The sequence below is a fragment of the Grammomys surdaster genome, unplaced genomic scaffold (assembly GCF_004785775.1).
Source record: "Grammomys surdaster isolate TR1022 unplaced genomic scaffold, NIH_TR_1.0 194, whole genome shotgun sequence".
Taxonomy (NCBI): domain Eukaryota; kingdom Metazoa; phylum Chordata; class Mammalia; order Rodentia; family Muridae; genus Grammomys; species Grammomys surdaster.
This window is the reverse complement of record NW_021604639.1, coordinates 10,858,630-10,882,574: the sequence shown is the minus strand read 5'-3', so window position 1 is coordinate 10,882,574 and position 23,945 is coordinate 10,858,630. Positions and strand designations below refer to the sequence as shown.

Genomic DNA, 23,945 nt, shown 5'->3' with positions numbered 1-23,945 from the left:
TATTTTGATTGGTGTAAGGTGGAATCTCAGCATCCTTCTGATTTGCACTGCCCTGATCACTAAGGACTTAGAACATTTCTTTAAGTGTGTCTCAACCATTCCATATTTCTTTGTTGTGAATTCTCTGTTTTGTTCTATACCCCATTTTTTGAAGTGAGGATGCCTTTTGAGTGAAGGGAGGGAGAAGAAAGCAATCATGGGAGGCAGAGGGAGGGAGGAAGGGAGGGAGGGACATGAGTGGGAGAGGGGACAGGGAGGGGAGAAGGGGAACATGATTAGGTATTTGAGGTGGGCACAGGACTGAAGCCCTGAGGGCCAGCAGAAAGAATGAAAACAGGCAACCTCGGGAGGTAGGCTGTTGGGAGGACCATCTAGAGTGTACCAGATAACTGGGAGGTAAGAGACTCTCAGAACTCAAAATAATGGACCTTGGATGAAATGCCCGACAATAGGGAGAGGGAATTTGTAGAGTCCACCTCCAGTAGAAATACAGGGCATCAACTGGAAAGAATGGGTTGCCATACCCACAGTCAAAAACTCTGACCCAGAATTGTTCCTGTCTGAAGGAACTGAAGGACAAAAGTGGAGAAGAGCCTGAGGGAAAGGAGGTCCAGTGACAGGCCAAAAATGAGATCCAGGTCAAGGGGGGGCCCTGGAGCCTGACACTGTTACTGATGTTGTAGTGTGTTTACAGACAGGAGTCTAGCATGGCTGCCCTCCAAGAGGCCCAATAAGTACCTGGAAGAGTCAGATGCAGATACTAGAACCCAGCCAATGGATAGATGCCAGAGACCCCTGTGGTCAAATTAAGGAAAAGCTGGAAAAAGCTGAGGAGGAGGGCCCCATGGGAAGAACAGAAGTCTCAACTGACCTGGACCCTGAGATCTCTCAGACACTGAACCACCGACCAGGTAGCATACACCAGCTGATATGAGGTCCCCAACACATATACAATGGAGGAACTACCTCGTCAGTTCTCAGTGAGAGAAGAACCACCTAACCCTAGAGAGACTTGAGGGAGTGAGGAAGTCTGGTGAGGTGGGGGGCATCCTCTTCAAGATGGGGGAGGAGGAATGGGATGAAGAACAGTCATAGGATGGATCAGGAGGGGAAAACAACTGGACAGTAAAAAAAAAGATTTAAAAATGATAAGAGAAAAAGAAAAGCAAACTCTTGTATCAACTGTGCTGAGAAGTCATGGTTATTCTTCTTCTCTTCATGTATAAATAAGAAAGCACATAAGTAATCATTGAGGAGGTATAGGGAAGAATCAGCATCTTTAAGGTTCTTACTGGGAGTTACCAAGCAGTGTGAGTGGAAAAGCCAGACCCTGTGGGAGCTTCAATGCAGATCCTCACTGGAGTACTTTCTTTTTTTTTTTTTTTTCAAATTTTCCAAACTGTGACTGTTTATTAACTGACCAGATTACAAAAATACCATGGGCAACACCTTAGTTCATCCGTCTAATAAGCCTGTTGATCTGGTCTTCCCTGTTGCCAGTGTCTCCACTTTCTACAAAGTGAGCTGTCTTCTTCTTCATTCCACCTCGTGGGGAAGATAATTTGAAAGGCCACAGGAAGTTATTTGGTTCCTTGAAGCGTTTCCCAACTGTATAGATCTCATGAATTAGATCCTCCATGCAGATGATGCCAAATTTAACAAGAGACCGAGCAATCAAGGAATTATCCGTCAAGGCCATCCGCTTCTTAGTGATTTTGCCATAGCCTCGCTTGTAGATGAGCTCGTTTACTGACTTCAGGTTGGGGTACCCCCATGCAGTGTACGGTTCCACAATCCTCACCATGTTAATGGAAGCCTTGTTGAGCTTAACAAAGGTGCCATCGAAGATCTGTCGAAGGTGAAGGAGCTGCAGTACCTTGCGGACCTTTGGGCTTACTCCATTGATGCATCGTATTCTGATGACAAACGCCAATTTTGGTTCTGCAGGCACATAGAAGTTCCCAGCTTTCCTTGGCATCCTGGCCATCCGAATCTCAGTTCGGTACATCTGCCTGTACTCCTTGTGATAGTGCTTTGCCTTCTCATAGATGAGCTTCCTCCTTGCCTTTCGGAGTGTCTTCAGGGAAAACGTCTTCCTCAGACGCTTCACGTTCAACTCTGCGGAATTCCTTCGCTTTTTCTTAAGGGTTTCTGGCACAGCCGGAACCTTAGAGTTTTTGGCACAGCAGGAACCTTTTTCTTATGAGTTTCTGGCACAGCCGGAACCTTCTTTTTCTTCTCTGGAACAGCCTCTATGGTTCCAGCCGGAAAAGGACTGGAGTACTTTCCTTTCTCACCCTGGCAGCACACGGAGGAGAGAAGCATGACTGTGAATGAGACATCATGACACATGCTCTCACAGGACAGAGATTGTCACTGAAGAGTTGTTGTTTCGCCTGGACAGATCCACTCCGGTTTTTACTATTTGAGTCTTTACTCACTGGAGTGCTTCATGTTCACCACATTGTAATTGGCAGCACAGAACCGTGTGTTGTTTGTGGCTTTTGGTAATGACATTTAAGATTGGCTTCTCTAGGAGATATGGAATGTCTACATCAACTTCCATAGTGAATCATAGTCTACCTAACTCTCTCTCTCTCTCTCTCTCTCTCTCTCTCTCTCTCTCTCTTCTTACCTATCAATCTATCATCTATCTATCTATCTATCTATCTATCATCTATCTATCTATCTATCTATCTATCATCTATCTATCTATCTACTTGCCTATCAATCTATCATCTATCTATCTATCTATCTATCTATCTATCTATCTATCTATCGGTCCATCCATCCGACCATCCATCCTCCGTCCGTCCGTCTGTCTGTCTGTCTGTCTGTCTATCATCTATCTACTATCATCTATCTATCTATCTATCTATCTATCTATCTATCAACCATCTATGTCTATGTATCACCTATTTACCTACCATCTATCTATCTATCTATCTATCTATCTATCTATCTATCTATCTAATTGCCTATCAATCTAACATCTATCTATCTATCTATCTATCTATCTATCTATCTATCCATCTGTCCAAAGATAGTCAAAAGATATATAATGATACCATTAAACAGACTTTCATGTATGTGGCAAGTGGACTAGCTAAATTTCCATCAGGGAAAGGTCTAAATGGTATGTGACATACATATAAATAAGTGCACCATTCCTAAGCAAGCAACAGAATGCACTGCAGGCTCCTTTAGCCACATTCATGGATCTCACAGGTATGCCGCACAACAGAAGCTAGGCACGGATGAAATGTAACTGATGCTCTTTTATATTTCTTTTAAAATACTTTTTAATTTTCATTAGTATAATTATTCGCTTTATACCCTGATCACAACCCATCCACTTTTCCTCTCAGTTCCCCCTCATAAAGCCCCTCCCCATATACTTCCTCCCTTTCTCCTCTGAGAAAGAGGAGACCCCCCTTGGCTATCAACCACCTGTCACATAAAGTCACTGCAAGAGTAAACATATCCTCTCCCAATGGAGCCAGACAAGGAAGCCCAATTAGGGGAACGGGATCCACAGGCAGGCAACAGAGTTAGGGTTAGCCCTCACTCCAGTTGTTGGGAACTCACATGAAGACCAAGCTGCACATCTGCTACATACGTACAGGGGGTCTAGGTTCAGGCCAGGGTCACTCTTTGGTTAGTGGTTCAGTCTCTGGGAGCCCGCAAAGGTTTAGGTTAGTAGACTTTGTTGAACTTCTTGTGGAGTCCTGATTTTCCTAGGTCCTTTAATCCTTCCCCTAAGTCTTCCATAGGAAAGTCTGAGCTCCAAGCTGGTTGAAGTCTCTCAGAAGACAGTTATGCTAGGCTTCTGTTTGTAAGCATAACAGTGTACCAGGAATAGTGTCAGGGATTTGTTCTTGCCCAATTGAGTCTCAAGCTGGGCCTGTTCCAGCTTGGCTGTCCCCTCAATCTCTGCTCCATCTCTGTCTCTGCACTTCTTGTAGGGAGGACAAATTGTGGGTCGAAGGTTTCGTGGGTGGGCTGAAGTATTTTTATGTGCATAGGCATTTTGCCTGCCTGCGTCTGTCAAGCACATGCATGTAGTACTCATATAGACCAGAAGAGGGCATCAGGTCCCTGTATAACAGAACTTTGTGACCCACCAAGACGTTTCTGGTAGCAAAGCTTGGTCCACTGGAAAGGAGATGATGCTCTTAAGAGGCAAGCAATCTCTTCTGTCCTCTTGTATATTTCCTAGTAAACAACTTCTTCAGACTCCAAATTGGTAGACATTAATTCTAGAATATTGGAAAGCATACAGAAAAGTTTTAATCACAGTAACTGTTTCTTTGAAAAGAACAAAGTTTGACAAATTTCAGCCTGACTTGTATGTAATGCACCTGATACGGCCACATGACGATAAAAAATATCAAGTATTTTAGTCTCCTATATTCTGCTTTAGTGGAAATCCATATATTCTAGGTTTAATTGAATAAAAATATTTCATCAATACTTTAAGTTTATTCTCCCACTCTAAATCTCATAGTAATTTGATTATTTTCAATTTAGTTCTTTTAGGAATGTTGAACGAGGACATAAACTATAAAATATTGATCTGCATTTGAACATCTTATTTACAGTTATCTAAAATCAGGGACTGGAGAAGTGGCCCAGTGGTTAAGAGTGGCTGCTATGAAGCCATGGGAGCAGGGTTTGTATCCCTGGATGGACATAAAGAGCTAGGTCTCACTTGAATGCTGATTATTACATCCCCAGGAGATGGGACACATTCTTCCGGTACACCCAGCATATATACATGAATATTTAACATTTGAAGCAAATATTTTATACTGACCTAAGAAATGAATGCATTAGTAACATTTAAGTCATGTTGCATGTTGCAGGAAAAAAAAATCCAGTAGCTGCCAATTATTTATCAACCACTAGGCACTATTCTGTGCTGTCCCTTTTACTGTGAATTTGAAGATTACACTTCTGTCAGTAACAATAGAAACATTCAGGAAAAAAATTTGCAGGGAGAAATTTCAAAAAGTTTAAACTTTTCAAGTTTAATTGTTGATCTCTTTGAGAAGACTAAATTCAGTTCATGAGTTATTTTTTCAGTAAATGATTTATTTATTCACTTTACATTTTGATTGCTGTCTCTGCCCCTGGTCCACCCTACCCTACCCCCAGTCCCTTTTCCCTCCCCTCCTCTTCTGAGAGTGTGGAGGTATCCTGGATATCCCCTGACCCTGGCACATCAAGTTTCTGCAAGGCTAGGTGTATCCTCTCCTACTGAGGTGAGACAAGGTAACCCAGTTAGGGGAACAGATTCCACACAAAGAGAATAGCTTTAGGGATAGCCCTGATCCAGTTGTTGGGGGACCTACATTAAGACTGAGCTGAGTCTATCTGCAGTTGCTAAGCAGGATCTTGCAGTTGCCAAGCTTCAGAGGACATTGTGCAGGTGGGGAAAGGTAGGGGGTAAGGGTAAGGGCGAGGGTCCTGGCTTCTGGCATCTCCCCCTTCTCTGTTTAGTTAGAGAAGGCGTCTTATGTTCAATCCCAACTATGTGAGTTTTGAATTTGGATGTCTAATTATGGGGGGTCTTAGATAAGTTCACAACCCCAAAACACTGATGTGAGACGAGTCACATCGATGGTCGAAGGCTTTAGGCTGTCGACGATGGGCAACGTCAAGGGACTCTGACGTGGGTGAAAGGAGGGTGAGAGCCCTGTCTTAGGCCATGTAGGCTGCACCCAGTCTTCTTAAGAATAGCAGGGAGACCATAACTCAAGCAGTGTACCATATCTTCTGAAGAACTGCAGGTAGATCATAATTCAAGGCAGTGTACCATATAGACCATGACATGTTTCAAGGCACAGGCCAAGAAGATTTTGTACTTTTCCACCACCTGGACCCTCTTACCCCCTCCCCTTGTAAAACATGCTATAAAAAAAAAAAAGCATTTCATGTTAAAAAAAAAAAAAAAAAATTTAAAAAAAAAGAAAAAAAAAAGACTGAGCTGAACATTTACTACATATGCGTGTGGGGGGACTAGGTCTAGCCAGAGTATGCCCTTTGGTTGGTAGTTGAGTCTCTGAGAGCCCCCAATGGTCCAGGTTAGTTGGCTTTGTTGGTCTTAATATAGGATTTCTATCCCGTTTAGGATGCTCAATCCTTCCCCAACCCCAACCCCAACAAGAGTCCCTGAGCTCCATCCAATGTTTGGCTGTGGGTCTCTGCTTCTGTCTCACTCAGATGCTAGGTTAAGCCTCTCAGAGGTCAGTTATGCTAGCCTCCTGACTGCAAGCATAACAGAGTATCATTAATAGTGTCAGGGATTGGTGTTTGCCATGTACTAGGCCTCAAGTTGCATTCAGTATTCTTTGGCCATTCCCTCAGTCTCTGTTCCATCTTTGTCCCTGCATTTCTTATAGACAGGACAAATTTGGGGTTGAAATACTGTGAGTTGTTTGTGTCCCTGTCATTTTAACAACTCAATTGTGGCTTCTTTGTTCTTTATGTTGTATGGTATGAGGTAGATCATTATTTTCAGTGATGCATGATCAAGTAGAAGCTTCATAATAGCCAAATGAAAATAAATGTCTCCAGTATTATAAAACCAGAGGAAACAAATACTTTATCATCATATAGTACTTTATTTGAAATTTATCCTTCACATAAAAATGAGTGGTTTCTCTTCTTATATGTGAAATACTGCTTTAAATTGCTGACTCCTCCCTTCTGTTGGTTGTCCATTAGACAGTCAGTAGTAATATTTAAACAGTAGGTACACAACATTATTGTTAACCCTTAGCCAGACTGATTAATCATTAACTGGGGAGTAAAGATGGTTAAACATTAGCCAATGAGTAGTCTTGGCTAACTTCCAGAAAGTGAGTGTCTTTTGTTAACTATTAGACAAGAAGCTGATATATGACATTTACCCACTTCCCCTTCAGGGCAACAGAAGACTCAGGATGTTCTTAGCCAGGGCAGTGATAGACAATGAGCTCCAAACAGCAGTGTGTCAAACTAAACGATGGCCACTTCATTCCTGCCTTGGGCTTTGGCACCTATAAACCCAACGAGGTAAGAATATTTCTCATCTAAAATGTAAATAAAATATCCAATAAAAATTAAAAAATGTTATTTTCAGGATAAGTGCATAAAACATAATTTATTGTAAATATAAATCCAGTATGAAGATTGACAACTTCAAGATGGCTAGCCTCATCATATAAAAGTTCACTGAAATGTGTAGACTCGGGGTCTAGCTAATATCATTGTGTGATGTTATTTATTTGGAAGTTCTTTACAATAAAGTTTTAATAAATTTCAAAAAAGGAATACAGGATTCTTGTTCCATCCATTTGCCTAAGAATTTCATGAAGTCATTGTTTTTAATAGCTGAATAGTACTCCATTGTGTAAATGTACCACATTTTCTGTATCCCTTCCTCTGTTGAAGGACATCTGGGTTGTTTCCAGCTTCCAGGGCCGGGGAAACAGGTGTGGGTGGGTGGGTGGAGGAAGCACCCTCATAGAAGGGGGGGGGTAGGGGGGTTAGGATAGGCAGTTCTTAGGAGGGGACCAGGAAAGGGGATAACATTTGAAATGTAAATAAAGAAAATATTTAACAACAACAACAACAACAACAAAAATTACAGGATTCTCAGTATCTCCAGGCCAGAGCTAATCTATGAACAAGGGAGCAGATAGTTAGATCTGCCCTGCATCGGGGTCTGATTATGTATCCCCCCCCCCCCGCTTGTTGATTATTCTTGTTAAATTGTTAAATAGACCTTTCAGCCGCAGCTGCAATTGGTGGCTGTGGGTAGGAGACTGAGCTGGTTCCCTAGGTAGGGTGCATCAGGATTCAGGCAGAAGAGCTGGGTCTCTATTCATGCTTGCTCCTTTCTGGGGAAAGATCCCTGCTCCTGGTGAATCAGGAGGGAGGCAGGCTTAGTGGGGAACAAAGGGAAGGCCAAACTCTAAAGACATTTCTCCAGTGGTGGGTGTTAATGCAGCATACAAGGGAGCTATAGGGTACATGCCTCAGAGGCACTGGGACATTTCTTTTAACTCAGTCAGCAACTTCAGGGACATGGAGAAAGGTTTTTTTTTTTTTTTTTTTTTAATCTTCCCTGTTATTCTTGCTGTGAGCTAGGGAATCTGGGCTTGGCAGGATGTGGCTGTGTCTTTTTTTTTCTTTTTTTTTCCCCTTGGATTTACTTCTCTGGCCTAGGCCTGCCTGTGAATTTACTGTTCCCATTTAGGGCCTGTCATCTGGCCTTAGGATGACTTTGAAAGACAAAATTCTTTCTAGTATAGTAAATTCCCATCTAGGCTCACTTTGAACTAGCTCTCAGAACATTCATTTCTAAATGCCTCCTTTCGTTCCTTCTCTAGGTTCCCAAGAGTAAGTCACTGGAGGCTGCGTGCCTAGCTCTAGATGCTGGATACCGCCATATTGATACTGCTTATGTATACCACATAGAAGAGGAGATAGGACAGGCCATTCAAAGCAAGATCAAAGCTGGGGTTGTAAAGAGAGAAGACCTGTTCATCACTACAAAGGTATAGTACACAAGTACGCAAATTATTGAAATCTAGTAAGGCAGCAAAAATTATATTACTGCATCAGAAGTTGGTTACAGATATCAATTTCATAAATGGGTAAGGGAAAGTAAAGGCAGATTTGACTCTATATGAAAATAATTTAGTTACTGGACATTATTTTATTACTATGTATTTTATTTCTTGAGTAATTTTTTCGTTGTTTATTAAATGAGCTAACATTAACCCCCAAACTATAGCTGAGTTCTCATTGTTAAGTAAGAGTAAACACTGAGTTTCAAGGAATGCTTATAACTTTCCTTCAAATACAAAAAATATTCCAGTATTAAGGATAAGTGATTATGCATATTTGGGTGATCTATTAATCTAGCACAACTTCCATTCTTCAATATCTGTAGCTTTGGTGCACTTACTTTCGACCAGAGCTGGTCAAGCCTGCTTTGGAAAAATCACTGAAAAACCTTCAACTGGATTATGTTGATCTTTACCTTATGCATTTACCAGTGCCAATGAAGGTAGGTGATTTGTATGGTCAAATGTACATATCTTTGCATAGGGGTATAGATATCATTTTTATGGAAGGTTGAAATAAATTTCTATTATAGTTTTATACAAAGTTAATTATATGTTACTACACTTCTGAGTAGGTTCCACAAAGAGTATATTAGATTATGAAATGAGGTGTCCAAGCAATGTCCAGAATCACAGATTAGAAGTAACTTCCAGCAAAACTTGTATTTACACATCTTCTACATTATATTACTAGATGTTTGCTTAGGTCTTATCCCTGTTTTCACTGTTGGTGACAAAACTGGCCTCAGGATAGTTTCAATTTCAAGGTCACTAACATTTTATAGCTTCTCAGCATCGTTTCTTACTTAAATCAATCTTGTGTACAGTCCTGACTGGTCTCACATGCCTGTCTCTGAGCACACATGTATTCATGTTCACTACTTATTCTGTGTCAGGAGTGATATAAATTCTTGTTTTAGGTTAAAGCTATGCAATGAAAGGGTTTCCCAATGAATACGAAGCATTTTTGTTTGTAAAAAAAAGAGTAGACAAAATAATACAAGCCAACTAAGAAGTCTGCTTTAGTAGTTCAGAAATATTATTTGGGTGTAGACATTATAAACACATATGTATGTACATATACATAAACATATATATATATACATACATATATGTCAATTAACATCAATTAAAGAAAGAGAGGAAATGAGTTTGAGAAACATGCATGGAAAGGATTGGAAGGAGGAAGGGGAAGAAGAGAAATGGTTTAACTATATTATAATTTTAAAATTAAAATTATTATAAGAAATAAAATATTTAATTATTCATACAATTAATTCAAGTAAATGCAATAAACTAGGCTCCAAAAGATAATGTAATTCTACATGCATATCAGTTCTAAAGCACAGTATACAGAATGATGCTTCACTCACTGATGGCTGCTTACTGTCTTATTTCCAAGATGTTCTTTTAAATGTTTTAAAAAACGTATTTTTGTTTATCGTGAGTGGGCATTTTTCTTGTGTGTATGTCAGTTTGCTATGAGCATGCCTTGTACATGTGAAAGCCAGAAGAGGGCATTTCGTCCCATGGGACTGGAATGACAGATAGTTGTGACCAGATATGTAGGTTCTGGAAATTGAATCCACATCCTCTGAAAGAGCATCCAGTGCTTAATCACTGAACTTCCTCTCCAGCTTCTCCAAGACGGTCTTAAACACATTTCTGTAGACAAGATACATGTTTTGTGAGATTGCTTTAAAGTTGCTTCTCTTCCAGCCAGGGGATAATGATTTTCCAGTAGATGAGCAAAGGAAACTTCTACTGGACACTGTGGATTTCTGTGACACATGGGAGGTGAGTACTTTCCAAAACAACAGTAAAGCAAGAAGAGAGGATAATCAACTCATGTACCTTTGGGTGTAAAAATTCATTTTTACTCATACATATTTGCTGCAGTGGACGGGGAGGGGGAATGCATCACTAAAATGCAATGGGGTGAAATGAAGGACTCAGGACAGGAGGCGTATGGATATTTTGCCACCTTATGTAGTAATATCCTTGATTTTCTAGTGATATTACATCTTTGGCTGACATCTTCTGCTTTATTATCATCCTTATCTTGACATTTTGAATTTAAATCCAGTGATCACCTAGGCAATAAACCCCTCCCACTTTTAGTGCCTGTGATCAACTTAGGGTCTTGTACACACTGTCAAGTGTCTACCACTGAACAATATGTCTAGCTCTGGATGATTTGTCCTGTAACTAGTCCATACTATGTTTATATCCACATGGTCAGATTTAAGTATGACCCTATATTGTCCTTTATCATCCTCAGATGTTGGAGAAGTGTAAGGATGCAGGATTGGTTAAGTCCATTGGGGTGTCCAACTTTAACCACAAGCAGCTGGAACGACTCCTCAACAAGCCAGGACTGAAATACAAACCTGTCTGCAACCAGGTGAGCATCTGCATCCTGCTCCATCTCTCAGGCTTTTCCTCACTTCTGTTCTACTGATGCCTGTTTAGTTGCCCTCTGTCTAGGTGATTTTCATCTTATGGAAGATAGATTCTAAGAGCAGCATTATTATTTCAAAGACCTGGGGGATTCTAAATTTAACCTTGGATTCTTAGAATATTGATGAGAATGGAGACATGCTATAGTGCCCAGCTGATAAACATTGTGGAGATTTAGAGTTGATCCATCAGGCAGAAGTGAGGGCAGGGGAAAGTGAACTTCACCCTGAAATAAGAAGAATGAGCAGACATGGGATAGTTTATTGAAAAAATGGGTGAAGACAAAAATTACTCAGTAGCCAGGATTTACATAGAGTTCATGCTTCTCACCATCTTATTATGGTCCACCCTCAGGATTCCTTTAAGTTTAGCATCTGGTGTCTTTGCCCAGTGATCCTTCTAACTGTCCTTTAACTATATTTTTTGACACAGAAACTTGCCCAGTCAAATGTTAACAGAAGAATGCTTCCATATTAATTCTTTTGTCCTTCAAGAAAAATTTGCAACAGATTGTTCTTTTTAATTCATATGGGAAATTACATATATTTTTCTATTTTATTGACTTTAAGCATTTTTATTCATCAAATATGAGCATTTGATAAAATCTGATATCTTTTCCTTATATTCTATCATAGGTTGAATGTCATCTTTATTTGAATCAGAGTAAGCTACTGGATTACTGCAAATCAAAAGAGATTGTTCTTGTTGCTTATGGTGCTCTGGGGACCCAACGATATAAAGAATGGTAATAAAATATAAAACATAAACCTGAAGGAAGACTGTCAGTTAGCATCCCAACACTCAGTTTTCAGGGATAGGGTGATCTTTCTTTACAACAACCTGGTGAAGCAGTATCTTAGTTTCTTTTCCTGTTGCTCTGATGAAATGCTCTGACAAAAGCTTAAGGGTGAAAAGGCTTATTATGATTCACAATTCAAGGGCTCAAACTATAAAAGGAGGAAGTCAAGGTGTTAGGTGCGTGAAGTAGATTATTCCTTCGCCTTATAATCAATATACAGAGAATGATGAACACTTAGACTCAGATCACTTTCTCCCTTTATACAGCTGGAATTCCCTGATCAGGGAAATGGTTCGAGCCAAAATTAAAATAGGTCTTCCCACACCAGTTTTCATAATAAGATAATCTTCCACAGGCATCTGAGAGACTCATCTTACAAGTTATTCTAGATTTTGTCCAGTTGAGAATTATCCATATCCATCACATCCAGACTGGAATGGGCCCTCTGCTATGTTTTGAAGTTGTGTAATATAACCGAAAGCTTGTCCTTATGAGCTCATTTCTGCTTTCCTTCTAGGGTGGACCAGAACTCTCCAGTTCTCTTGAATGATCCAGTTCTTTGTGATGTGGCCAAAAAGAACAAGCGAAGCCCTGCCCTGATTGCGCTTAGATACCTTGTTCAGCGTGGGGTGGTGCCCCTGGCCCAGAGTTTCAAAGAAAATGAGATGAGAGAGAATTTGCAGGTGATGCGCTCTGGTCCTTAGGGTTCTTAAATAGTATCCATATCCTTGCTTCCTTCAAATCTATCAGAATATGTTTAAGATTAAGCTAATATTCCTAGAATTTCCTTGGCATGTAAGTTTTCAAATGCATTGAGAAATATTTTGTTTATGACATAAACCCACCGTGACTTTACAGGTTTAGTGTTGGAAATGATGTAGAATTTGGTTTGCATTTTCAACCAAGTACTGTGTAATCCTTTCCCGTGGACTTCTTTATTTTCTGAAATGAGGCATCTAGACTCAGTAATTTTGATTCTAGAAATTTCTTCTTTTTTATTGGATATTGTATTTATTTACATTTCAGATGTTATCCCCTTTTCCCACTCCCCACCTCCGCCAATCCAGAAACCCCCTATCTCATCCACCCTCCTCCTGCTTCTATAAGGATGTGTCCCCATTCACCCACCCACTCCCACCTCCCCGGCCTTGAATTCCCCCACAGTAGGGCATCCATCCTTCATGTGACCAAGGACCTCCTCTTCCATTTATGCTCAACAAAGACTTCCTCTGGCTATATAAACAGCTGGAGCCATAGGTCCCTCCCTATGTGCTCCCAGGCTGGTGGTTTAGACCCTGGGAGCTCTGGTTGGTTGGTATTTTTGCTCTCCCCATGGGGCCATAAACTCCTTCAGCTCCTTCAGTCTTCTCTCTAACTCCTCCATTGGGAACCCCATGATCAGTTCAATGGTTAGCTGCAACAATCCACCTCTGTATATGTCAGGCTCTGGCAGAGCTTCTAAGGAGAAAGCTATATCAGGCTCCTGTCAGCATGCACTTTCTGGCATGCACAACAGTGTCTGCCTTTGGTGATTGCACATGGGATAGATACCCAGGTGGGGCAGTCTCTGGATGGTCCCTCCTTCAGTTTTATCACTTTGTCTCCATATTTGCTCCCATGGGTATTTTGTTACTCCTTCTAAGAAGGACTGAAGCACCCACACTTGGTCTTCCTTCTCCATGAAATTCATGTGGCCTGTGTGTTGTATATTGGATATTGTGAGCTTTTGGGCTAACATCCACTTATCAGTGAGTGCATACCATGTGTGTTATTTTGTGATTGGGTTACCTCACTCAGGATGATATTTTCTAGTTCTGTCCATTTGCCTAAGAATTTCATGAATTAATTGTTTTTAATATCTGAGTAGTAATCCATTGTGTAACTGTACCACATTTTCTGTATTCATTCTTCTGTTGAAGGACATCTGGGTTCTTTACAGCTTCTGGCTATTATAAATTCGGCTTCTATGAACAGAGTGGAACATGTGTCCTTGTTATATTTTGGAGCATTTTTTGGGTACATGACTAGGAATGGTATAGCTAGGTCCTCAGGTAATACTATGTCCAATTTTCTGAGGAACCACCAGACTGATTTCCAGAGTAGTTGTATCAGCTTGCAATACCACCAACAATGGAAAAGTGTTCCTCTTTTTCCACATTCTTGCCAGCATCTGCTATCCTCTGAGTTTTTGATCTTAGCCATTCTGACTAGTATGAGGTAGAATCACACGGTTGTTTTGATTTGCCTTTCCCTGATGACTAAGGATTTTGAATATTTCTTTAGGTGTATCTCAGCCATTCGATATTCCTCAGTTGAGAATTCTTTGTTTAGCTCTGTATCCCATTTTTAATAGGGTTATTTGAGTGTCTGGAATCTAATTTCTTGGGTTCTTTGTATACATTGGTATTATCCCTCTATCAGATGTAGGATTGGTAAAGAGCTTTTCGAAATTTGTTCGTTGCCATTTTGACAGTGTCCTTTGCTTTACAGAAGCTTTGCAATTTTATGAAGTCCCATTTGTCAATTCCTGATCTTAGAGCATAAGGCGTTGGTGTCCTGTTCAGGAACTTTTCTACTGTTTCCATGTGTTCAAGGCTCTTCCCCACCTTCTCTTCTATTAGTTTCAGTGTATCTGGATTTATGTGAAGGTCCTTTATTAACTTAGACTTGAGCTTTGTACAAGGAGATAAGAATGGATCAGTTTGCATTCTTCTAAATGCTGACCTCCAGTTGAACCAGCACCATTTGTCAAAAATGCTGTCCTTTTCCCACTGGATGGTTTTAGCTACTTTGTCAAAGACCAAGTGACCATAGGTATGTAGGTTCATTTCTGGGTGTTCAATTCTATTCCATTGATCTTCCTGCCTATCTCTATACCAATACCACACAATTTTTAATCACTATTGGCCTGTGATACAGCTTGAGGTCAAGGATGGTGACTTCCCCAGAAGTTCTTATTTTGTTTAGAATAGTTTTCGCTATCCTGGATTTTTTGTTATTTCAAATGAATTTGCAAATTGCTCTTTCTAAATCTATGAAAAATTGAGTTGGAATTTTGATAGGGATTTCATTGCATCTGTAGATTGCTTTTGGCAAGATGGCCATTTTTACTATATTAATCCTGCCAATCCATGAGCATGGGAGATCTTTCCATCTTTTGAGACCTTTTTCAATTTCTTCCTTAGAGACTTGGAGTTCTCGTCATACAGATCTTTCACTTGCTCTGTTAGATTCACATAAAAGTATTTTATATTATTTGTGACTATTGTAAAGGATGCCATTTCCCTAATTTCTTTCTGAGCCTGTTTATCCTTTGAGTAGAGGAAGGCTACTGATTTGTTTGAATTAATTTTATATCCAGCCACTCTGCTGAAGTTGTTTATCAGGTTTAGGAGTTCTCTGGTGGAAGTTTTGGGGTCACTTAAGTATACTACCATATCATCTGCAAATAGTGAGATTTTGACTTCTTCCTTTCCTATTTGTATCCCTTTGACTTCTTTTTGTTGTCTAAATGCTCTGGCTAGGACTTCCCGTACTATATTGAATAGGTAGGGGGAGAGTGGGCAACCTTGTCTAGTCCCTGATTTTAGTGGGATTGTTTCAAATTTCTCTCCATTTATTTTGATGTTCGCTACTGGCTTGCTGTATATTGCTTTTACTATGTTTAGATATGGGCCTTGAATTCCTGATCTTTCCAAGACTTTGACCATGAAGGGATGCTGAATTTTGTCAAATGCTTTCTCAGCATCTAGTGAGATGATCACATGGTTTTTTCTTTGACTTTGTTTATATAGTGGATTACCTTGATGGATTTCCTTATATTGAACCATCCCTACATTCCTGATATTAAAGCCTACATGATCATGGTGGATGAATGTTTTGACGTGTTTTTGAATTCAGATTGTGAAAATTTAATTTAGTAATTTTGCATCGATATTCATAAGGGAGATTGGTTTGAAGTTCTCTTTCTTCGTTGTGTCTTTGTGTGGTTTAGGTATGAGTGTAATTGTGGCTTCATAGAACAAATTGGGTAGTGTTCTTCCTCTTTCTATTTTATGGATTAGTTTGAAGAGAATTGGTATTAGGTCTCCTTGGAAGGCCTGATAGAATTCTATAGCAAAACCGTCTGGTCCTGGGCTTTGTTTGGTGGGGAGACTTTTAACGACTGTGGCTATTTCCGTAGAGGTTATGGGACTGTTTATCTGCTCCTGATTTAATTTTGGTACCTGTTATCTGTCTAGAAAATTATCCATTTCATCCATGTTTTCCAGTTTTGTGGAGTATAGGCTTTTGTAGTAGGATATGATGATTTTTTTTTAATTTCCTCAGTTGCTGTTGTTATATATCCCTTTTCAGTTCTGATTTTATTAATTTGGATACTGTCTCTGTGCCCTGTGGTTAGTCTGGCTAAGGGATTATCTATGTTGTTGGTTTTCATCTTGTTTTCTTGATACTTTGTATAGTTCCTTTTGTTTTTACTTGGTTGATTTCATCCCCGAGTTTGATTATTTCCTAATGTATATTCTTCTTGCTTGTATTTGCTTCTTTTTGTTCTAGAGCTTTCAGGTGTGGTGTTAAGCTGCTAGTGTATGCTGTCTCCAGTTTCTTTTTATAGACATTTAGAGCTATGAGTTTTCCTCTTAGCACTGCTTTCATTGAGTCCAATACATATTGGTATGATGAGCCTACACTTTCATTAAATTCTAAAAGTCTTTAATTTCTTTCTGTATATCTTCCTTGATCAAGTTATCATTAAGTAGAGTGTTGTTCAGTTTCCATGTGTATTTGGGCTTTCCATTTTTTTTTTTTTTGTTATAGTTGAAGACCAGTCTTAGTACGTGGTGATCAGATAGGGTGCAAGAGATTATTTTAATCTTTTTGTATCTTTTGCAGCCTGTTTTGTGCCCAATTATATTGTCAATTTGGACAAGGTACCATGAGATGCTGAGTAGAAGGTATATTCTTTTGTTTTAGGATGAAATGTTCTATAAATATCTCTTGTTTAGTTTCTGTTTCCATTATCTGTCCATTTCTGAGAGTGAGGTGTTGAAGACCCCCAATATTATTGTGTGAAATGCAATGTTTGCTTTGAGCTTTAGTAATGTTTCTTTTATATATGTGGGTGCCCTTGAATTTGGAGCATTGATATTCAGAATTGAGAGTTCATCTTGGTAGATTTTTTATTTGATGAGTATGAATTGTCTTTCTTTATCTCTTTTGATGAGTTTTGTTTGAAAGTCAATTTTATTTGATCTTAGAATGGCTACTCCAGCTTGCTTTTTGGAATCATTTGCTTGGAAAATTATTTTTCAGCCTTTTTCTCTGAGGTAGTGTCTGTCTTTGTTACTGAGGTGTGTTTCCTGTATGCAACAAAATGTTGGGTCCTGTTTACATATTCAGTGTGTTAGTTCATGTCTTTTTATTGGGGAATTGAATCCATTGATGTTAAGAGATATTAAGGAAAAGTGATTGTTTCTTCCTGTTATTTTTGTTATTAGATGTGGAATTATGTTTGTATGTCTATCTTTTGGGTTTGTTGAAAGAAGATTACTTTCTTGCTTTTTCTAGGTGGTAGTTTCCCTCCTAGTGTTGAAGTTTTCCATTTTTATCCTTTGTAGGATTGGATTTGTGGAAAGATATTGTGTAAATTTGGTTTTGTCATGGAATAACTTCATTTCTCCATCTCTATGGTAATTGAGAGTTTTGCTGGGTATAGTATTCTGGGCTGGCATTTGTGTCCTTTTAGGGTCTGTATGATATCAGTCCAGGATCTTTTTGATTTTATAGTCTCTGGTGGGAAGTCGGGTGTAATTCTTATAGATCTGCCTTATGTTACTTGACCTTTTTCCCTTACTGCTTTTAATATTATTTCTTTGTTTTGTGTATTTGATATTTTGATTATTATGTGACAGGAGGAATTTCTTTTCTGGTCTAGTCTATCTGGAATTCTGTAGGCTTCTTGTATGTTCATGGGCATCTCTTTCTCTAGGTTAGGGAAATTTTTTTCTATAGTTTTGTTGAAGATATTTACTGGCCCTTTAAGTTGGGAATCTTCACTCTCATCTATACCTATTATCCTTAGGTTTGGTCTTCTCATTATGTCCTAGATTTCCTGGATGTTTCTGGGTTAAGAACTTTTGCACTTTGTGTTTTCTTTGACAGTTGTGTCAATATTTTCCATGGTATCTTCTGCACCTGAAATTATCTCTTCTATCTCTTATATTCTGTTGGTGATGGTTGCATCTATGACTCTTGATCTCTTTCCTAGGTTTTCTAGCTCCAGGGTAGTCTCTCTTTGTGATTTCTTTATTGTTTCTACTTCCATTTTTAGATACTGGATGGTTTTGTTTAATTCCTCCACCTGTTTGGTTGTATTTTTTGTACTCCTTTAAGGGATTTTTGTGTTTTCTCTTTAAAGGGTTCTACCTGTATGCCTGTGTTCTTCTGTATTTCTTTGAAGGAGTTATTTATGTTCTTCTTAAAGTCCTCTATCATTATCATGAGAAGTGATTTTAAATCTGAATTTTCCTTTTCCGGTGTAATGGGGTATCCAGGACTTGCTATGATGGGAGAACTGGGTTGTGATGATGTCAGGTAACCTTGGTTTCTGTTGCCTTATGTTCTTATGCTTGCCTTTTGCCATCTGGTTATCTCTAGTGCTACCTGTGCTCACTGTCTCTGACTGGAGCCTGTCTCTTCTGTTATCTTGCTTGTGTCAGAACTCCTCAGAATTTGGCTGTCTCTGTGATCCTGAGATCTTGGATGCAAGAGCTCCTGGGACTCAGGCTTCCTTTGGGATCCTGAAATCCTATGATTCTAGGCATGTTAGAGCTCCTGGAAGCCTAGCTTCCTCTGGGTGTTGTGGGATTGGGTGCAAGCTATGATCATGGGTGTTTTAGAGCTCCTTAGAGTCCAGCTTCCTCAGTGTAGTAGATCCTATGCTGCTCTGAGTACAGTGGTTCTTCTAGGATGAGTAAGGATTTGGTAGCTTTACCAGCTAGTCTGCTCCAGCCAAAAGGACCAAGCAAGGGGCTGAAGTAGAGTGGTATTCAGGAGCATGGGGTTTTGTTGGGTGATGGGTCCTGTGTACCCTAGGCTCCCAGCTATAGCTCCGGGGCAAAGGGTTGTGTGGGTAGGTTATTACCCACTGCTCTGAGTACTGTGGTTCCTCTAGGATGGGGTAGGATATGGTGTCTTCACAGGAGCAGACCAGCTAGGAACCTGCCCCAGCAAAAAGGACCAAGCGAGGGTATTCTAGAAATTTTTAAGGTTTTACTATTATTTTCCTATGTACTCAAATATTCTAAGACTCATACAGATGCATATATACATCCATACACACACACATACACACACACATACACATACACATATGCACACATACATGCATATATACCAGTCAATTGTATGTTCCTGTCATATTCATTTTACCTTGATTGTTTTAAATGTCAAGTAAGTATATTTTTATTATACTATAAAATATTTGAAGTTACTATAGAAACTAATTTTAAGTCAAAATTTAATATATAAAACTTTTATTAACCTTAGTGTTTGTTGATATTAAAAACTTGCCTTCCTTTTCCCTGAACTTAGTGAAAATTATCTGTCTACACTTAGTCCCTTCACATAGCTTCAAGGAACTATTGCCCATATTTTCAGGTTGATGAAGCCTCTGAAGCTCAGATGACTGATTGAGCTTTTCCTCAATTCCATATACATTTCATACAACTGACAAGTTTCCAAGGTTTTATTCCTGGACTTAGCTCTAAACCAAGACAATGAGAAGTCTTTTATGACAAACAACAGAATTGATCCATCACTGGGTCTGTAAAGTTGAAATGTCCAGTGCAAGTTACACAGCAACCAATATTCAAGCAGTAGAAAATAGAAACCACACCAACAGTGTGCAAATTGAGAACTGAGGATTATAATCAGTCTGCTGCATTTACATAGTCTCAATAATATTTATTATGTAATTCAGTAGTGTTTGCTGGATTATCTTCTTCCAATTTTTCTTGTTCTTATTCCCGTTTCATTATTTTCTAAACCAAGGGGACTTACTACAGTCTTCATACATTTACTATGTGATTGAGGTCACATCCTTTTGCTTGTTGGACAAGAGTCTACTTCCCTATTTTACCAAGGGTTTGTGTTATTTCTCCCTAAACTGTTCCCTAGAATGCAGTTGCTATGGGTTGTGAAATATAAATCCACAAAGGAATCTAATTTTTAAATAACTAATTCAGAGTAATTACACTTGAGTTCTTTTCTCTGTTCAATTAATTTATTTACTCTCACCCAGCACCCAGATTGTACTTTGTATTAGATTTATCAGTTGTTAACTGTTGACAAATTTACTTGTTCCAATCTTCATCTTTCTCTGTCTCCATATTTTTAAAGCACCTAATAATGTGTATGTTTTAAGATGTGAGCATATGTTGAAAATCATTTTAAAGTTAAATCATCTCAAATTTAAATAAGAACATCTTTTGAAGTCAACTCTTATTCTACATGAGTTCGGCTAAGTCTTAACTTGCACAACATTGAAAAAGCATTTACATTTTAATTCTTTATTGATAGATATTAGAACTCTAACTCCCCATACAAGACAATAATTTGTATGAGGTATTTCAAAAATTTTCTCTAAATTTCTTGGCAACTACAGACCATAGTCTTTTTATGATATCAGCTTTTCTTTTCTCCCAAGCTACTCTTGAGATTACCTCTTGTCTGTGGTGTTCTGCAATTTTCATATACCTCTAAAGCAATTTCTTTCATTTTTACTTGTTATTGATTAACCACGAATGTTTTAATAATGTTCATCATTTTTAGGAACATACTAATTACATTGCCTTTGAAACACAATATGTATGTCATTCAAATGCTAAAACCTTTGTACTTTTCTGACAGGTTTTTGAATTTCAGTTGTTCCCTGAGGACATGAAAATACTAGATGGCCTGAACAAAAACTTTCGATACGTTCCAGTGATGTCGTAAGTAATGTTGAGGAACACCTCAGCTCAATGTGTTTCAGTTCAAGTCATTTCCTCCTCTTCCATTCATGCCGGTTCAGAAACTAAATGCCCTATTCGTTTGCTCCAAGTTTCTCATGGAGATAGTTAATAGAATATTTATTTCCAGATTCTGAAATATAGACACATCACCACAAAACACAGAGAAGGTTTTGAAAGTCATATTCGAAAATAAGAAGAGAACCTTCCAGAAACAGTTTAAGAGCTTTAATAGCTATGCAAATATCTTAATTTTCCTTCATGCCCTTATGGTTACAAGATTTGAAACTGGACATAGGTTTGTTGTAGAATATTTGTTCATGCTGTGAACCCCATGAATGTGTTGTTTACTAGAAAACACTACCTTTAATCCAAGAGATTTCTGCTTATTGTAAACAAGATTAAATAAAGTCAATCATAATTAAAGAAGCAGAGGAAGCAACCAGTTGACAGGGCATCAATCTGAGAGTCCAGTGTTCAATCCTCACATTCGGTACCAAATATTGTTGTTGTTTTTTTTAAACAATATCTCAATCATTCAATTTTACCAATGAAGACTTGGGAGCCAGATGTTGGAGTGAAAGCCTGCTAGCTCAGAGAGGCAGAGGAAGCATCCAGCTGTCCTTCCTCCTCAGCTGATGACTTAAAAGGAAGCTTTCCTTGATGTTATCTAAAAAAACATCCCTCAAACTGAATATCCTTACCTTCCCCTTCCTCTGCATCTCTCTATCTGTCTTCCTGATTTCCTCTTACTCTCTATGTGTTTTTTCCTATGTTCACGTCCCATCAGCTAGTTGCTTGCTCAGCCTCCTTACCTATGATTGACTTTATTTAATCCTGTTTTCAATAAGCAGAAAGCTCTTGGATTAATGGAGTGTGAGAGCTGAGCGACATACAAACTAGAAACAGGTTTCTCCAGTAAACAACTAAATCTTGGAGTTCACAGTGTGATCATGTATCCTGACACATAGATTATGAATGATGACAAAGAATACACATATGTGTGCATATTTATCTTTAATTTATCTTTATCACCTATCATGATCTAGCATTATCTATCTATCTATCTATCTATCTATCTATCTATCTATCTATCTATCTATCTTCTACCTATCTTCTGCTTGTGAAAATTTATATTCTCAGTAGAAATAAATATGAAATGTTTGAAAGAATTGGAAGATCTACAATCTAAAATTGTGTATATGTATATTATCATTATATGTTTGTTACTGTAGAGCAGAGTAAAGGCACAAGAAGAGATGTAACTTAGTGATTGAATCACTGTTATAAATAATAAATATTTCTTCCCAAATTTTAACAATAATTTTTATCACTGCATATTTTAGATTGTTATTCATATATAGAGGTTTATAAATGTTGCTGTTATTTTCTTGGACATGGAAGCCCATCTTTTTTTTTTACTGACATTCTTTTTCTCACTCAATCTAATACAGTGCATTGTAGATGATAGCAGTGAGTGAAAAATTAATGGTTTACTAAGTGTTAAATGGAAGTGAAAGTGGTAGGCATCAATGTACATGGTAAGATGTCTTTGTGTTGAACTAAAGATGACATAATGCTTTCCCCCTTTTATTGGAGACTAAAGTTGGAAAGTGTTTTTGGCATTTCTTTCTTTGATTGATGCATGAAGGAAGCTAAAGGAGATGAATATTTATGAACACTGGTCTTTGTGTTTTCTGTTCTAGGTGAAGGGATATTATTTAAAGAAATTATAAATGATATTTTAAAAACATTTCTTATGACACTTTGTAAATGTCTAAGAATATCTCATTCTTCAACTAATCAGGGAATGAAAAAATTAGCTTTCACCTCGATGGTGACTTCCTAGATGTTACAGTTTTACATTGCAGATACGGACCATGCAGCTCATGTTTGTTCTCGTTTCCTATTTAGCCTTGTTCACCACCCAGAGTATCCATTTTCAGAGGAATATTAACATGGGGACCTAATCATGACTTCTACCTGACGTCCCTATGTGTGGACCGTGATGCTGGTGATGTGACCTAGATGCTGTTGGATGGATGTGTCGTTTCTGATCAATCTTGGTTGCTTAGCAACTCACATTCATCTGAAGCTTTAGTTAATGCTCTCAAAGAAGAGGAATATAATTTTGATCATGCTTTGAAATAAATATAAAAATTTCTCTTCAAAAAATTCTTCTTTGTTTTTGTTTTGTTTTTGTTTTACTCTGTTTTTTGTTTTGTTTTCATTATGTTTCTTGGATCATTATGACACGAAAGTAGCTTTGTTGGTAGTTGTAGGTGTTGTTTGGAGATAAGAATTCCCACTTTATAAACATTTCAGGATTGGGATAGGTAGTGTTTTCAATTCAGGTAATGGCTGATAGTCAATCATTTATGAGTCAGCGGTCTTCAATGATTCAATAAGAAAATACTGCACATGGTCCAGGAATCTCAGTCTGAAAGTTTAAAGGCACATGTGACAAGGTTAACCAACAGTGTAAGGACTCTCTCTCGCTGCTTAGCAGTCTTAGAACTGAAGAGTGAGGCATTCCTGAGGTAGGTTAGGGTAACGAGGGGACATGAGAACTTAGCTTAGTAGGATTATTTAAAAGTCAGGATGAGGGACGTCAGGAGGAGAGAGTTGATCATAGCTCTACCAAGGGATGATGTCAAGGTTGGGTATAAATATAAATACATTTATTGGTGGACTTTTAGGTATATAATACAGCAATTATTTTTATTTCTTAGAACTGAATTAATAGGACAGTAACTTAGTGCTGGGTACCTGGTGAAATTGTTCTTGATGAAGAAGGCATTGTATGCAGACACAGTTTTAGGGACAGAAGATAGGAGTTTATCATATAAGATTATGAGAATTTTTATAATTTATATGAACTCTTTATGTAATAGGGGCCTTTACTTATGAAATAACAGTTTTCCTGTGGTAATTGCAATTAAAATTTTTTTGAAAACATTCCTTTCAAATTCTCACCATATCCTCAAGCTTCTACAGAAAAAAAGAGAGCGAGAGCGAGAGCGAGAGCGAGAGCGAGAGCGAGAGCGAGAGCGAGAG

General features: G+C 38.5%; 1 protein-coding gene and 1 pseudogene across 3 annotated transcripts in view; one reads left to right on the top strand and one right to left on the bottom strand.

Annotated features, from left to right (window-relative positions):
- LOC114623143 (aldo-keto reductase family 1 member C13-like) overlaps nucleotides 1-23,065 on the top strand; it is a 52,440-nt gene extending 29,375 nt beyond the window's left edge. Inside the window, exons 2-10 of one of the 3 annotated variants that reach the window (XM_028769823.1) lie at nucleotides 6,930-7,059; nucleotides 8,379-8,546; nucleotides 8,945-9,061; nucleotides 10,338-10,415; nucleotides 10,900-11,022; nucleotides 11,714-11,823; nucleotides 12,395-12,560; nucleotides 20,788-20,870; nucleotides 22,803-23,065. In XM_028769823.1, the coding sequence (XP_028625656.1) occupies nucleotides 6,976-7,059; nucleotides 8,379-8,546; nucleotides 8,945-9,061; nucleotides 10,338-10,415; nucleotides 10,900-11,022; nucleotides 11,714-11,823; nucleotides 12,395-12,560; nucleotides 20,788-20,870; nucleotides 22,803-22,845 (972 nt within the window). In that variant the 5' untranslated portion in view covers nucleotides 6,930-6,975 and the 3' untranslated portion in view covers nucleotides 22,846-23,065. The remainder of the gene's footprint in view (nucleotides 1-6,929; nucleotides 7,060-8,378; nucleotides 8,547-8,944; nucleotides 9,062-10,337; nucleotides 10,416-10,899; nucleotides 11,023-11,713; nucleotides 11,824-12,394; nucleotides 12,561-20,787; nucleotides 20,871-22,802) is intronic. The other 2 variants (XM_028769822.1, XM_028769824.1) reach the window with 2 other exon arrangements.
- LOC114623171 lies at nucleotides 1,451-2,352 on the bottom strand (annotated as a pseudogene).
- Nucleotides 23,066-23,945: the final 880 nt, after the last annotated feature.